General features: G+C 57.5%; 1 protein-coding gene across 4 annotated transcripts; it reads right to left on the minus strand.

Moving 5' to 3' along the window:
- Positions 1-14,852, minus strand: SART1 (spliceosome associated factor 1, recruiter of U4/U6.U5 tri-snRNP). 4 transcript variants are annotated; one of them, XM_086384801.1, is made up of 20 exons: positions 14,492-14,852; positions 12,359-12,416; positions 11,924-11,979; positions 11,252-11,378; positions 11,028-11,133; positions 10,702-10,779; positions 10,496-10,595; positions 10,262-10,404; positions 9,929-10,135; positions 9,128-9,252; positions 8,918-9,051; positions 8,694-8,827; positions 3,246-3,416; positions 2,976-3,086; positions 2,582-2,669; positions 2,024-2,114; positions 1,807-1,942; positions 1,346-1,435; positions 1,125-1,246; positions 1-940 (listed from the first exon to the last, which is right to left on the minus strand). In XM_086384801.1, the coding sequence occupies exons 1-20, from the start codon at positions 14,802-14,804 to the stop codon at positions 820-822; spliced, it is 2,511 nt and encodes an 836-aa protein (XP_086240927.1). In that variant the 5' UTR covers positions 14,805-14,852; the 3' UTR covers positions 1-819. The 4 variants fall into 4 exon arrangements, 3 of the variants coding, with proteins under 3 accessions (XP_086240927.1, XP_086240929.1, XP_086240928.1); XR_015157935.1 differs by lacking the exon at positions 1-940 and adding an exon at positions 960-1,040 and having other exon boundaries at positions 3,246-3,432; XM_086384802.1 differs by lacking the exon at positions 1-940 and adding an exon at positions 960-1,040.
- Positions 14,853-15,321: the final 469 nt, after the last annotated feature.

Below are 15,321 nucleotides of genomic sequence, written 5' to 3' on the forward strand. Positions count from 1 at the left end.
TGCGTTAAGGCAACTGTATTTCGTCCCTTGTTTACATTTTTCTGTTCTTTTCTTACATTTTCTAAGGTTATTTTAATCCACTTTTTTTTTTCATTAAAAAAAAAAAAAATCTGTGAACCATCTGCCACGCACGCGGGTGGAGGTGGGGGCAGTGGGATGCTGGTTTCGTCTGACTCCCACCAGAGCCAGTCATCACCTTTCCCTCGGTTCAGGCTCTTACTGTCCCTCACGGAGTTCACACCGAGGAACCTCACCTGCCCTGCTCAGGGGACAAGGCTCCCAGGAGGCGGGTGCTCTGAGAAACCGGGCCTCTCTCTCTCCACGTAGACAACAGGAGCCTGCGATGCCCCCAGACCCTGCCGCGCCCGTCCTGGCTGTGAGCAGAGCGATTCTTGTAGCACTGGGACTGGGAGAGGCCACAGTGACTGAGCCTCTAAAACACCTCCCAACTCTTACCCAGAAGCCAGCCTTGCAGAGGATAAGGTGTGACATTTAACAGCCACAGCCAGGACTGGTACGACCATGCCAGGAGCGGCTGGGGGAGGCGAGGGTGAGAAAGCGCACCAGCTGGCTTCTCTGGCTGGCTGGGGCCCAGCATGGGCCGGAGCTGCCTTAGAGGAGCCGGGCCAGTTCCCTCCCTGCGTCTCTGTCATCTGTGTCACCTACGACCAGGTCTCACCTGGCAGAAGCCAGACCCTAAGCCACCTCTGAGGGGCCTTGCTCACCTCCACATTCCAGGTGAGTGAATGAAATGAGTTCACTTAATCATCGCAAGACATCCTATGAAGCAAAGATGTTTTGGTCAAACAAATGGCAGACCTAAAGCCCAGAGAGGTTCAGTGGCCGCCTGAGGTCACCCAGATGACGACGGAGCCGGAGGGCAGTGTCGCCATGCTCCGTCTGGCACCGCCTGTCCTCTTCCCAGGTTTGACCCTGGAACCTGCACCAGGACCAAGGGGAAGAATAAGGAGGAGCTTTATTTAATATTAAAGTTGGGGAGGGATCAGAGGGGAGACCGCCTTCACTTGGTGATGGTGTTCCTGCAGAGAGAGGAGGAGAGTGAGGCTGCAGAGCAGCTGTGACCTGCCCCCCACCGCACGCGGGCACCACGCCGCCCCACTCACGCGTTCATGCTCTTGCCGCTGCCGCTGAGCACGATGTACGGGGTCTTCTGGGCCTTCTGCTTCTCCTGGAGCAGAGCCACGGTGCCCAGGGGCGTGTCACTGGAGCTCATCTTCTTCAGGAGCTGTGGGTTGGGGCCAGTCAGCACGGCAGTCTGACTGTGCCTCAGTCCCCCCGACCCCACACCCTCAGAGGCCACGGCCACGTCCCCGTGGGCACCCACCGCCTCCTCGTCCAGCTTCTTCATCCGCCGCTCCGTCTTCATTTTGCCGGAGCCCTTTCCATGGAAGCGGTGGGACAGCTGCCGGAAAGCCTGCGACCCGGGCAAAACACCGTTAGAGCCACCGGAGCCCGCGGGGCAGGGAAGGGCGGTGGCTCCCCAGTCCCAGCTGAGCCGAGGTGGGGGTGGTGCGGCTGGGAAGGGGCTGGAAGATGGCCCCGGGCCTGGCACCCTCTGGGAGCCCCCGAAGAGAGGGAAGGATGTGCAAGGGGGCAGCAAACCCCAAGAATGTGGGCAGAGAAAGGCGAACAGCTGCCACCAGCTGAGAGCTCGGGGGGCTGCTGGGAAGGGGGCAGGCAAGCAAAGACGCCCTCCTGCCAGGCCTGCAAGGGGGGACCGCTGTGCCCCCAAGCAATGGACACCACAGTCCCCTGGCCCAGACTCCAGGGCGCGGCCCCGCTCACCTCCTTGGGTGTGAGCTTCCGGCCCGTCTCGTCCACATACTCGATCTTCACGTCGGGTTTATAGCCGTCCTTCTCCTTGAAGTCCTGGGTGAAGCCGCGGTACTCCTCCCGCCGGCTGTACTTGTCATCGATGGCCCTGTGGGAGACACATGGGGCCTCAGCGCTGCCCCCCCGACCCAGGCTCCCGGCGGCGTGGCCCCGGTGGGCCCGCACTCACATCTTGTCCTCGATGCAGTACACGGCCGACGGCAGGGACTTGTTGGGCGCCTTCACCCGGGCCACCTTCTGCACTGTTGTCTCCAGCAGCCCTGGGGGGTGGAATCTGTGAGAGCCAGGCTGCCCAGCGCCCCCAACAGCAAGGTGGCCCCTGGGGGACCCTCCAAGCTGTGCTATGGGAAGGGAGAGACATCAGTCCCCTCGTGCAGACAAAGGAAACGGAGACCCAAGAGAAGTCAGGCGCCTGTCCAGGGCCACTGGCTCAGTACACAGCAGGGCTGCGATCCTAACGTCAAGGTCTCTGTGCCACCGCCTGGACTGCGGCCACTCCACCCACTCCCCGCAGAGGAGAGGCCGAGCCTCCGGGGCAGTGGTGCCTGGTGGGGCACATATGGGCGCAGGCACTGAGGATGGGGGAGGCGGCAAAGGCCAGCAGCCACTGCGACTGCTGGGCCCGGGGCGGGGGGAGGAAGGGGGCAGGGGGCTGGAGGGCAGCAGCTGCCTGGCCCGCCTTCTGCCGCGGCTCCCAGGCCACTGCGGGGCAGCCCGAGCCCCTTACCTTTGTTCTGACACAGGAGCAGGGCGGCCGCCAGCCCTCTATTCACGATGGGCTCCTCATCCAGGATGGTGGTGGAGGAGGCAGAGAACTGGGGGGGCGGAGCACACAATGATGGGGGTGCTAAGTGGGCTACCCTCCTGCCCGACAGTCACCCCTCCCAGGACCGTGGTCCTTGCTGTGCACCAGGCCCTGCGCGACGAGATGCCTCATTTAATCCACAACACCCAACGAGGTCCATATACCCCATTTATGCAGGAGGAGCCCAGGGCTCTGAGACATGGCAGCCCCATGGCGGGGAGGGCAGAGCTGAGCCCCCAGCCCAGCGCCCACCCCTCCAGGCCCCTGCACCTGGCAGCGCCCCCCGGCCCCCACCCCGGCTCCTCGCCCTCCTCACGTCTTGCTGCTGCTTCTCCTCGTCCAGGTTGACGGTGCTCCAGCCCATGTTCTCCTCCCCGTCAGACTCGGAGCCGCCGTTGGCTGAGCGCTCCTCATCCCGTTCAAAGTCCTGAAGGAGGGATGACCAGGCTCAGTCCAGGCCCTGGCGAGCCCGTCCCCCTTGAGCACTGAGGCTTGTCCCTGAGGACTGGCAGGGCCGCCATGCCCGGTGCCCAAGAGCAGAGCAGGCCCGGGGAGTGTGCGGGGGGTGGGCTGCCCGAGGACCCACCATGAGCTCTTCCTGGTCCTCCCGGTTGCCGGCCAGCCCGTAGGTGGGGATCTCCCCTAGAGTGCGGCAGAACTCAGACGTGGCATTGAACACGATGGCCCCCTTCCGCTCTGGGTCCTCCTCCTCCCAGCCCCGCTGCCGAGACTCCAGCCTCTTGACGATCTCCACCACCTGGGGGAGGGAGCAGCTGTGGGCAAACCCAGAAGTTTCTAGGGGGTTGCCATGGAGACCCAGGAACCACCCCCGCCACCCTCCCTGGCGGCAGAACAGCATGCCATTCCCACTGCCCACAGCGGACCAGACTGCGCTTTCCTCTTCCCTGACCCCTGGTCTGCTCTGCACGATCTCGCTCCATCGCTCCGAAGTCGGCGATGGCTCCCCACTGCCCTCTGAATTAATATACAGAATCTGGCACGGCCCCTTGTGACCAAGCCTCTGTTGCTCCTCCTCCTCCACTCACTCTCGCACCCCGCGCCTTCCTTCTCCCACCCCTCCTCCACCCACTCCTCCCCGAACAGACTTGGCTCAGGACTCAAGTAAACATCCCTCCCCCTGGAACCCCGGCTCTGCACAGGCTGGATGCTCCATGGATCTGCCCCCTGCTTCCAGAGCTGAACCACCAGCCACCCACCCTGCCGCCCCACTTCTCACAGCCGACGCCTGACCTTGCGCCCACCACAGGCCACCCCACCTGGCAGGGCTCCGAGGGCCACCAGAACTCTGCTCCCGACACCATGCCCGTCCTGTGTAACTCCCACCAGCACACAGGGACTGTCTAGGATCTTCCCCCCTTTTCCCTCTTTTATTTTTGGCTGCTGGGCATATGGGATCTTAGTTCTCAGACCAGGGATTGAACCAGCACCCCCTGAGGGAAAGCATGGAGTGTTAGCCACTGGACCATCAGGGAAGACCCTCTCTGCTCTTCGAAGAATCCTCTTGCAACACCACAGCCTTCCTGCTCTGCCCCTGACAGCAAACTCGTCAGAAAAGTTTCCAGTCTCCGTGTCCACCTCTGCACTCCTTTCCTTACATGACATCACATTTTTAAATAAACGTCATCCTACACATAAAAAGGTTACTTGTAACACACGCGTATGCCTTTAAAAATCACCGCCACCAAACAAACAGCATGTCCCCATGACCTGGCTGAACAGCATTATGAACACCCTTTCAGGCCCCACAGGCCTCCTCCCCACATAGCTGCGGTCACGATTCACGGCCTTTCCTTCACAGTTTAGCACGTAAAGACCCACCCATGAACAGTCTGTTGTTCTGTTATGCGATTTTCAAACATTACGTAATCGGAAGCACACTGTCTAATCCTATGTTTTCAAGTATACGCATCTGTTTTACGGCCAGTCTTGATGTAAGCGGCTCCAGTTGAACAGCTCTTCCCCACAGAATCCCGTCCCGAGCTGTGACCGTACCGCGGTGGAGTTCTCCAGTGCACCAAAGACAGCCTCTCCCCGGACCAAGAACCCGACACGAGCATTCACACGGGGTGCGGTCCGCTGAGACACGCGACCTCACTCTGCAAGGTTCATCAGTGTCCCCCCACTGATGAGACTCCTTTACAGGCCCCTGCCAAGTGTGGACAAGAACTCTGGCTGCCCCACGTCCTCATGGACACCTGACATTATCAAGCCTGACACTTCTGCCAAGTGAGGCGGGCGGGACCTGATCTATCGTGTCAGCTCGCCCTTCCTCCACTGCTACCCAGGCTGGGCCTCACCTTGTGGTTCAGGGGTCATGCACCCTTGCACCTCTGTGAACTGCCCTTCTGCATGTGGACAAGTATCTTCTCCATTTGGCCTATCTTTTTACATTCTTCACGACATCTTTTTCTTTTTTTTTTTTGCTGTGCCACAAGGCAGGTGGGATCTTAGTTCCCTGGCCAGGGATCAAACCAGAACCCTGTGCAATGAAAGTGGGGTGTCCTAACCACTGGACCACCAGGAAGTTCCCTTCATGGTATCTTTAAAATAAAACTAACTTTTTAAATGAAAATCAAGTTTTTAATTTCTAAGTAGTTAAATGCTGCACACAAGGTGAATATATTTGACACCACAGAACCATATACCTAAAAATGGGTAAGATGATAAATCCTATGGGTATTTTAACACAGTTAAAAAGAACCTCTACCATAGTCATAAACAAAATTCTTCACGCTTTTCTCAAATATTATGTTTTTAAGTTCTTAACCTTTTAAGTGAATTTCTGCACAAGGTGTGAGGTACAAACCGCATTTCACATTTTTTCAAATAGATAACTGATTGTCCTGATACCGCTTATCGAGCTGAGCTCCTTTTACACTGGGCCACGTCGTGTCCTACGGCAGGAGTCTGTTTCTGGGGTGTAGGGGCCACATTTAATGCCCCCAATATCACAGGGCCTCAATTACAACTGTCTAAAGACTTGAAAGTGGCTTCCCAGTGGCTCGGTGGTAAAAAATCTGCCTCTCAAGTAGGAAGTGCGGGTTCGATCTCTAGGTTGGGAAGAACCCCTAGAGAAGGAAATGGCACCCCACTTCCGTATCCTTGCCTGGGAAATTCCATGGGCAGAGGAGCCTGGTGGGCTATGGTCCACATGGTCGCCAAAGAATCGGACTTGACTTAGCGGCTGAACAACCAAAAGACTAGGAATCTATTACAGCAAATCCCACCACCTGATTAGTCTGAGGGTCTTGGCTATTTGGGGCCCTTTGATCTTCTGTGTAAATTTTAGAATCACCTTGCCAGGTTCTACAAAAACCTACTGGGATTTCTACTGGAACTGCGAGGATACAGACATCTTTACATTACTTTTATCCATTAATAAGGTTGTTATGGACATGCTGTGTCCCCCCCAAAAACATCTGTACATTGAAGCCCTTGCCTCCAGTGTGGCTGTACCTGGAGACAGGGCCTTTTTTAAAGAGATAATAAAGGTCAAATGAGGCCCTAAGAGTAGGCCTGAATCTAATAAGCTGGTGTCCTTGTAAGAAGGACAGACGCACCAGGGAATTACACCCAAAGGCCATGTGAGGACACCATGAAAAGACGGCCACCTACAGGCCAAGGACAGAGGCCTCGAAAGGCAGCAAACCTGCCAACATCCTGACCTTGGACTTGAAGCTTCCAGAAGTGCTGGAATACACTGCTGCTGTTTCAGCCACCCGGTCTGCGGTATTTCATTATGGCAGCCCTGGGTAACTGAAACAACATGTCCTGCTTAATCCCTTTCAAAAACGGACTACAGTTTTCCTCCTAGAGATCTTGCATGTCTTCATTCCTTTTAACTTTGTTGCTAAGCTCATTATTCATTATCCATAATGCCTTCTATTGTTCGTCCGTGTTACTTCATTATCTATACTGCTTTCATGAACGGTCTCTTTTTAAAATTACATTCTCCATCTCTTGCTGGCGTACAGAACAGAGTCAACTCTCACCTACTAATCTCCTGTCCAGCAACCTTGCTAACACCTGCATGATCTGGCCCCCGTTTCCTACCACCCCACCGAGCCAACCTTGGACGGGAGCATCAGTGACCTCCGTGCTGGCTGACCCCACGGTCAGTTCCCCTCCTCCGGATATCAGAACTCTCCCGAATCTGCATCACCACCGCTCACACCTTCCCTCCAGACAGGTCTTCACGTGGTTTCCAGGACAGCAGCTCTCCTCTCCGTCCTCGCCTTACCTTCTCTTCCTTATCTACATTCACTCCCGGTGATCCCATCCAGTCCTCTGGTATAAACCCCATCTACACACTGACTTCCATGCTTCCATCTCAGTCTCTCCCAAGTATACATATGAAGTTCAAGGTCATACATCCAACTGTCTATTCAATAACAATCACCTCCAATGAGGAGACATCTCAAACCAAACTCAACCGAAAGCAAACACTCACTTTCTTGCCCACACTCGTTCCTACCCTAGTCTACCCCATTTCAGAAAATGGCCCAGCCAGTAGAAAATCCAACCTTGATGAATCCCACTGGGTCACATAACTGGCATGATCCTTTCAGCCATAAGCTCTTGACTCTGGAACATAACTTTTAAATATAAACGCTATACCTCATTAACTACAAAAAAGGAAAAACTTCCCTCACCTCATGCCCTCTTCAGCTACTGACCCATTTCCTCATTCTCCTTAGGGCAGGGCTGGGCAAACTGTACCCCCCACCCCACCCTAGTACCTTAAGTGGCAACGGCGCTCGGCTCCGCCCCCGGCTCCCCGAGCTGGAGGCAGAGCCCTGAGCCTCAGATACTTTCTTCCTGGCCCGTGAACAAAGCGCGCCCACTCCTGGGCTAAGGAATCGTCCCAATGCCCCTCCTCCTCCAGTCCCAGCTCTTCTCAACCCTCTCGAAGCTACTGTCTCCACAGTGGCGTTGTCTCCACCAGGGCCAAATCTGATCTGCCCCTCAATACTGTTTGAAGATGCTCCCTCCCTCTCCTTGAAACCCTTCCCTGGCTTCAGGAAGGCCTCAGTCCGGTGGCTCCCTGCTGCTCTACCCGCACGGTGGGCACCCTGGGTTTGCTGCTGCAGCCTGTCTCCGGCCCCACAGTCTCTCTTGCTGGGAGGTGCAGGGTTAAAGTGCGGGCTCTGGAGCCAGGCTGTGCTCGGCCACCTCCCAGTCACGTGATCTTGGGCAACCTGCCTACCACCTCTGTACCTCAGTTTTCTCATCTATAAAAAGGAGGTAACAGAGCCTTCTTCCTAGTGCTGCTGGAGGATTAAGTGAATCCACACACAAAGCATTAAGCGGTGCCTGGCACGCATCAGTGCTCTGAGAGGGCCAGCAATGACCACGGCCTCAAGGCCCCACTCAACTCTCCACCTCAGCTCACACCATCATTCCCTTCCTCCGCTCCAGCCCACCTGGTCCTCACACATTCTAAGTCATCTCGCCAAAGGACATCTGCTGTCCCCATGGCCTGAGTGCCTGGCACTCTGAGTCTGGGCAAGGCAGACTCCACTATGTCATTTCAGTCTCAGCTCAAAAGGCACCCCCTGAAAGGCCTTCCCGAACACCGGACCTAAGAGACCAACCTCCGGTCGCTCCCGTGTTGTCTGCACAGACGTCACAGCAGAGACCACTCAGCTTGCTCGTGTTCACAGGTTCACTGCCACTTCTGCCCCATGAAACTCAGAGGAGCCCTTGGCTGTCCTTTCCCCCAGTGACCTCCCAGCCCTAGGATGACGCCTCACTCTCAGCGAGGCAACAACACACACCCCAGCAGGAAAGAAAATGGAAACAACAAACCGCTAAAGCACCCCACAGTGAAAACATGGCAGAAACCCAGAAACCCACCAGTCACACGACGTTCAACAAAAAGGGGGTGCAAACCAGAATACGGGGACCGCCTATGACAGCGTGGGACTGCGTGCCCCTGAGGACAAGCGACCACAGGCACACCTGTCACACCGGCCCCAGCGCCCGCCTGCGCCCGACCCCTGGAGCCCCTCACCTTCTCGCCGCTGTCCCGGAGTTGCTGCAGCTGCCGCAGGCGGCGCCCCTTCTCCAGCTGCTTCTGCAGCTCCAGCTCTGCCTCGTCCTCCTCCAGCACCTCTGGGGACCCAGACTGCAGCGCGGCGCCCTCCTCTGGGGGAGACACAGGAGACGCCCGCTCAGACCACCACCGGCTCCTGCCCAAGCCCTTCGGGTCCCCCACCCCACAGGCCGGGCCCTCACCCTCATCGCTGATGTCCATGTTCTCCACGCGGGTGTCATCTGACGGTGGCGGCTGAGGCATGGGCTCCTTCTCCCCCTCCTCCTGGGGCTCCTCGTCCGCCTCAGGCACCCGGCGCCGCCCCCGGCCCCGCAGTCTGTGGGCAGAGGCTTCTCTGTGAGGCTGGCTCTAGGGCCGGCCCAGCTCCCACACCCAGCCGTCTACCAGCCCACCTGGAACCGAAGTCCCCATCCTGAGTCTGGTCCCCAAGTGGCAGCAGGTCATCGGCCCGCATGATCACCTCCTTCTCCTTCTTGCGGATCTTCTTCACCCTCCGCTTGGTCTTTTTAAAGGTCACCTGAAAGGAGAAGAAGGTGGGAGAGACGTGAGGGCGAAGCGAGGCAGCAGCACAAGCCCATGGGAGTGCACGCTGCTTGCTGCTACGCAGCAGTTCACACACGAGTGAGACGAGAGTAACCGTCATCCCATCTGTGAGATGAGGACAACTAAGGCAGCAAGAGATCAAGTACCTTGTGCAAAGTCACCAGCTCCTAAGCAGGAGAGCCAGGACAGTGAAATCCCGGAGTCTGGTTCCAGAGTCTTGCTCTCAACCACACAGGCAAGCAACCTACTGAGCCTGAGGTCTACCTGCATGTCCACACAGCACCCCGAAGGTGACACCCTACAGAACAACCGCTTACCAGACCACCACCAACCCTTGGAACAGTCCCCGTGAGGTGGTTCCTGCCACCCCCATTTCAGAGAAGCCTCAGGCTCACAGCTAAATGACACCCCAGGCACAGGCTGGCGATGCGGCAGAACCTGCACACCAGCTCAGGGGCACCTGGCTCACAGTCCTTGTTCTGTCTGCACTGACTGCCTCCCCGCAGCACCCCGACGGGGCTGCCGGTTACTGCTCATCCACAGGGACCATGTACCACGCGATTACCCGATCCCCCTTCTAGTGCCTTCTGGCAGCCTGTGGCCCCTGAGGAGAGGGAGGGGCAGGTCTGGGCGGAGACCTCAGGACTCACCATCTCCTCTGGTGTGAGGTACTCGGAGGCAAGTCGTGGTCCGACCGTGCTCAGGGACTGGGCCTGCAGCCGCAGCTTGGCACGAATCTCCTCTAGCTCCCGCTCCCGGAGGCCATCAGCCACGCCGCCCTGCTCCAGTCGGAAGGACTGCGGCCGCTCGCCTTCGAGTTCCTCGTCGTACTTGGACAGGATAGAGCGAGGTTTGTGCTGCAAGGCAAGAGGGACAGGTTGGAATGCAGTCTGGCTCCTGAAAAACCACAGAGCCACCATCTCCTCCCAAACCAGCCACCCGCTGCCAACACCCCCTGCCCGGTGCCCACGCTGCCCGCCTGCCTGGGCCAAGTCGTCCACACTCTCGTCCTCCACGTACGGCAGGTAGTCGGGCTTCTTCTTGCGCAGCTCCACGTTTTTCTCCGCCCGCTCCTTGTCCAGCAGGTTCACGTTGACCAGCACATCCTCCTCCTCCTGCAGCACTCCTGCAGACACAGTGGAGAAGGCGGGGCGGGTCACGCGCCCTCCACCCAGCAGGGCCTGGGCCCCCAGCCAGAGTGCCCCAGTGCAACCCACCTTTGTCCTTGAGGGTGAGGATCACCGTCTCCCCCTCGCGGAAGGAGTCGATGGCATGCTCCACAGTGAGGCCCTGCAGGTCCCGGGCGCTGTACAGGTCCTAGAGGCGGAGCAGAAAGTGCAGCCCAGTCTGGACCCCGCCCAGGGATCCCAGCACCTGGGACAGCAGCCTCCCCGGCCTCTCCCCGCGGCTACCGCAGCCCCACCTGCCGTCTCTGCTCGAACTCCTCCTCCACCAGGGTGCTGACACCAAACTCCTGGTCCATCTCCTCCAGCAGCTTGGCCTACGGGATAGGGATGGGGCGGTGACCCATGACCTCAGGCTGTTCTGGATCACCGGAGGACTTGGGGCCTTACTAAGTGGGGATGCAAAAAGCACAGACCTAAACAAGCAAGCCTCTGGGAACCCAATGCAGGCGCCACTAAGCACAGGCCTCCCACTGCTCTGAGGCCCCGCCTCACGGCCCCACAGCCCATCTGCGGCCCCCCAGCCATCAGGCCACCAGAGGCAGAGTGACCCCCAGCACCTCACCCTCTTCTCTGCCAAGTCCTTCTCCTTTTGAAGCTGCCGGCTCCTCTCGATCCAGGCCGCGGTGTCATCCAGCCAGGGGTCGTCCTCCCCCAGGGTCTTAATCTTCCTGAAGACAGAGGAGAAAGATGCTCTGGGGAACCAGCTCCTGCTCCCCCAACCCCGACTCCAGATCTCCTGGGTGCCTCCTCAGACCCTGCCTGAGCCCACCTGGCGGGGACCCTCACCCCAGTTTTTGGTTCAGGATGCGCTTTTCTTTGGCAGCCGCCAGCTTCTCTCGTAGCTCCTCTCGCTGTCGCAAGGCCATGGGGTTGATGACATCGGCGGTCACGGGCTCCTCCTTGGTGCCCGCCTCTGGAAGGGAGGCCCAGGCGTGAGGCTATGCCTGCCCAAGGCTGGTGGGGAAAGGAGGGAGCCACTCACGCTGCCCCGTCCCACTCAGGGGCCAGAGAAGCCAGAAGCAGGGGAAGAATCCTCTGCCTCCTAACTCCCAGGCAACCCCACACTCCCACATCACCCCTACAAAAAGATGGGACCCTCCATGCCTTCCAAAGCCCCTCTGGTCATACTTTAAAAAAAACAAACTAAAACAAACAAAAAAAACCAACGTGCATAGCGCAGATGAGTTTGCAGCGCTGTGCGCATCTCTTGGCCCCTTTAACGCTACCTCGCAGCCATACTGAGGCTGCCACGCTGACTGCTCAAGCTTAAAGCAGCAGCCAAGTCCCAGACCCATCACAGGAGCAAGGAAGCCCCAGGCCCGCAGCTAGCACCCACGCGGGACCACTGAGTGGTGCTGACCTGCACTCCAACCCCACTTTCTTCAAAAATCCCTCCAGACAGCCTCGCTCCTTGACCCCAAATGCCCTCCCTCCCACCACCCTCAGCCCCACACTCACCCTTCTTGACGGCATTGACCTCCAAGGGTTTCAGCCCCAACTTTGCCCGGAGTTTACTGAGGACAAGAGATACAAGTGTTATGAGCTGTCCAAGAAATAGGGGCACCAAATGCATTTCTGTACAAAGAGGGGGAGAAAATAGGAGGGGACTGAGTGGTCCGAAGGGTCTCAAACCTATGCCCTGACCCAGCAGTGGGAAGAGCACTGGCCTCCCAATCAGGCGGAAGGCCTGGCCTGCCCCCTAGCCGGGGCAAGGCCAGCCTCTCCTGGGCCTCAGAGTCCACTTTGGGAACTCGGATGGTTGGCTGGGATGATTTACATGATGCTTCCCACTTCAATCAGAACGTGTACTATGTGAAAGCCTCCCCAGACAGCTACCCCAGAAGCTGCTTGTCCCAGAAGAAAACACAGAAATGAAAAGGAGACAGGACTTACTTGGTCTCCTCGATGCTGAGTGACGAGGCATCGCCTGAGCTAGTTTTGGAGCTGGCAGCTGGAACAAGAAGCAGCAAGGCTCAGGAGCGGAGCACTGGGCCCAGGAGCCGGAGCACTGGGCCCAGGAGCCGCAGCCCTGGCTCCAGGTGCAGGGCCAAGATGAGGTCAGCACCTGGGCCTGCTTCCTCCCCGCCAGGAGCTCCTTCCACCCGAGTCCCAGGCTCTGAGAATGCTGCTTCTCCCCACACCTTCCTTTCCTGATCCAAAGGGTCCAGCTTTCTACGTCCTTCACTTTGCCACCTCTCCACTTTTGCGTATCCTGTGCTTTCAACCTACACTGCCCTCTCTGGCGTCAGGCTGTTAACAAAATCCTATCAGACCCCACTTCCTCCCTGGAGTCCTGCTCCGTTACTGATCAGCATGAACTGCTCTTCTCTGCACAACACGGCCACAGTCATTTCTGGACCTGCTTCTCCTCACAGGGTAGGGACCGTCTTGGCAGCATAACTACACCCTCTGTGTAATTCATGCAGTGAAGAAATATACTTTATTGGAGCCTCTTCTGTGATGCTGCTGAGATCACTGAGGTAAAAGAGCACTTAGGACATCCTCTACTCACCTCACAAAGAGCAAGTGACTTCACTGAACACCACATGCAGAAGTCAGATTCCGACTCAGATGGAGCTGCCCCCACCAGGCGCCACCACAGCTCATCGTTCCAGCATGTTCACCTCACAACCTACCTCTACCTCTTATCCCACTTGAACTCTGAACCCCAACCACTCCAGGCTCTCTCCAAGATCACCAGCCTCCTTATTTCAAAACCCCAAGGATTCTTTTCAGCTCTGGTTTTCATCTGGTCTCCAGTAGTGTGTGACACAGATGAGCACTCCCACAGATCCCCTGACACGACATTCTACGGTTTTCCTGCTTTGGGGGATAGCCTACCTCCTTTTTTCGTGGCCTCCTGCTCAGCCTTCTACTAAAACACTGGCATTTATCAGGTTCTGCTACCACCCCTGGCTTCCTACTCCTAGTCTCTCTGTGGACTTCATATGCCACCTAAACACTCATGATTCCCAAACTGCTCTATCCAGCCCAAGCCCTGGGTTTCTCCATGCACATCAAATTCAACACTCTCCAAAACAGAATTCAGTTGTCTCCCTCCAAAAATCTGTTTCTCTTCCAAACTCCTGAAGTTCAGTCGACAGGACTGGGCATGCGTGCTTCAGTCAATTCAGTTGTGTCCAAATCTTTGAGACCCTATGGACTGTAGCTCTCCAGGCTCCTCTGTCTACGGGATTCTCCAGGCAAGAATACTGGAGTGAGATGCCATGCCCTCCTCCAGGGGATCTTCCCCACCCAGGGATAGAACCCGTGTCTCTTTTGTCTTCTGCAGAGCAGGCAGATTCTTTACCACTGAACCACCAGGATAACATCAGTAGAGATCACTACCACTCAACTAACTGCTCAAGTCAAAATTCAAGGCGCACCCTCAATTCCTTCTTCTCTTTCCAGCTCTCATCCAAACGCTAAGCTCCATCACCTCCTCCTCCAAAACACCTCTCCAATCTGTCCACGTTTCTCCATCCCATGGCTAATGCGTCCGTGCAGGCCACCATCAGCCTTCATCTCACCTCCAGTCTCTACTGCCCTTCTCCCAGTTCTCAACACAGTGATCTTTGCAAAATATGAATGTGGTCAACTCACTCGTCAGTTCAAATTCATGGCTTCATCTCAAAACAAGTTTCAATTTCTTAACAGGGCCTATACGGCCCTTAGTGTTCGGAACCGGGTCTCTCTTACAGACTGCTGTCTCTGCTATGAACTCTACACAACTTTGACAACACGTTTGTTCTTGCCTCTGCCCATGCTGCCATCGCTTCATTCATTCAACACATTCAGGGAGGGCTCGTGATATGCCGATTGAGGAAAACAAAGAAAATCTCTACCCTCAAGACAGTTTAACAGAGAAAGACAATCTTCAGTCCCAAATAGCCACAGAAAGACCCTTTAAAGAGTGCTGACGAAAAAGCCAGGGGATGCCTCGGCCTGATGCACTCGGCCTCCATACCCAGAGCCCACATACCCGGGGCACCTCCGGTCGCCCCGCCCCCTGCACAGGCCCCTCACCGGCCTCGTAGCCATCATCCCGCTTCTCCCGTTTCACGCGCCGCTCGGAGGGCTCTGTCTGGCTGCGCTCCCGCCCGTGCGTGCTGCTGCGGGCCTCATTTTCGGCCCCGCGCCGCCCGCTCCCGCGCTCGCTCCCACGCTCTCGGCTTCGCTTCCGTCGTTCGCCGCCGCTGCTGCCGCCGCCGCTGCTCCGATGCTTGTGTTTTTTGTGCTCCCGGTGCCTAGGCGGCTGTTCGGTAGCGCCCCCGGTGCTGGCCGCTGCTGTAGTTCCTGCCGCCTCCTTTTCCCCGCGGTGCTTCTTTGACGACCCCATGCTGATCTGTCCACCCCGAGCCCGGCCGCCGCCGAGCCCCGACGACGCAAAATGGGAACACTTCCGGGTCGCCCGACAGCCGGTGTCCTGTTGCCGGAAACCAAGAGCGGCTGCTTCCGTCGTTTGCCTCGGAGCCCGCCCCAAAGGCTCATGGGAAGGCCGGGATCTGAACCCGCCTGCGCAGTCGCAGCCAGCAGAGCCTGGGTAGCGGTCTTTAAGCCGGTGGGTCGACTGCGCGTGCGCGCCTCAAGGTTCGCGACTGGGTCTGGGGAAGACTGTATCCCAGAATGGGACCTAGGGACCATCCAAGCCAGGATCGCCAGAGCTGGAAGCCCCTTCCCGGTTTCCCTCCGTTTTCACACCCTCAATTTCGGATATTCACTGGATCACGGACTCTCCCTGGGCAGCGCCCACCTCTCCAGTAGGCGTCCTCCTAGTGTACTGCCTGGGGTCGTGGCTCCATCAGGTGTTAAACGACTTAGCATGTTCTCCTCCAGAGACCCCCAGCTCCACAGTC

Source organism: Bos grunniens, chromosome 29 (genome assembly GCF_055505025.1).
Source record: "Bos grunniens cultivar Pamir isolate PY7600 chromosome 29, Bosgru_T2T1.0, whole genome shotgun sequence".
NCBI classification, from domain to species: Eukaryota; Metazoa; Chordata; class Mammalia; order Artiodactyla; family Bovidae; genus Bos; species Bos grunniens.

Coding starts and splice junctions, on each gene's coding strand:
- SART1 (XM_086384801.1), bottom strand. CDS start 14,804: ATGGGGTCGTCAAAGAAGCACCGCGGGGAAAAGGAGGCGGCAGGAACT. Junction 8,828..8,917: donor CATGGACATCAGCGATGAGG/GTGAGGGCCCGG, acceptor TGTCTCCCCCAG/AGGAGGGCGCCGCGCTGCAG. Junction 1,247..1,345: donor AGAAGCTGGACGAGGAGGCG/GTGGGTGCCCAC, acceptor CCCAACCCACAG/CTCCTGAAGAAGATGAGCTC.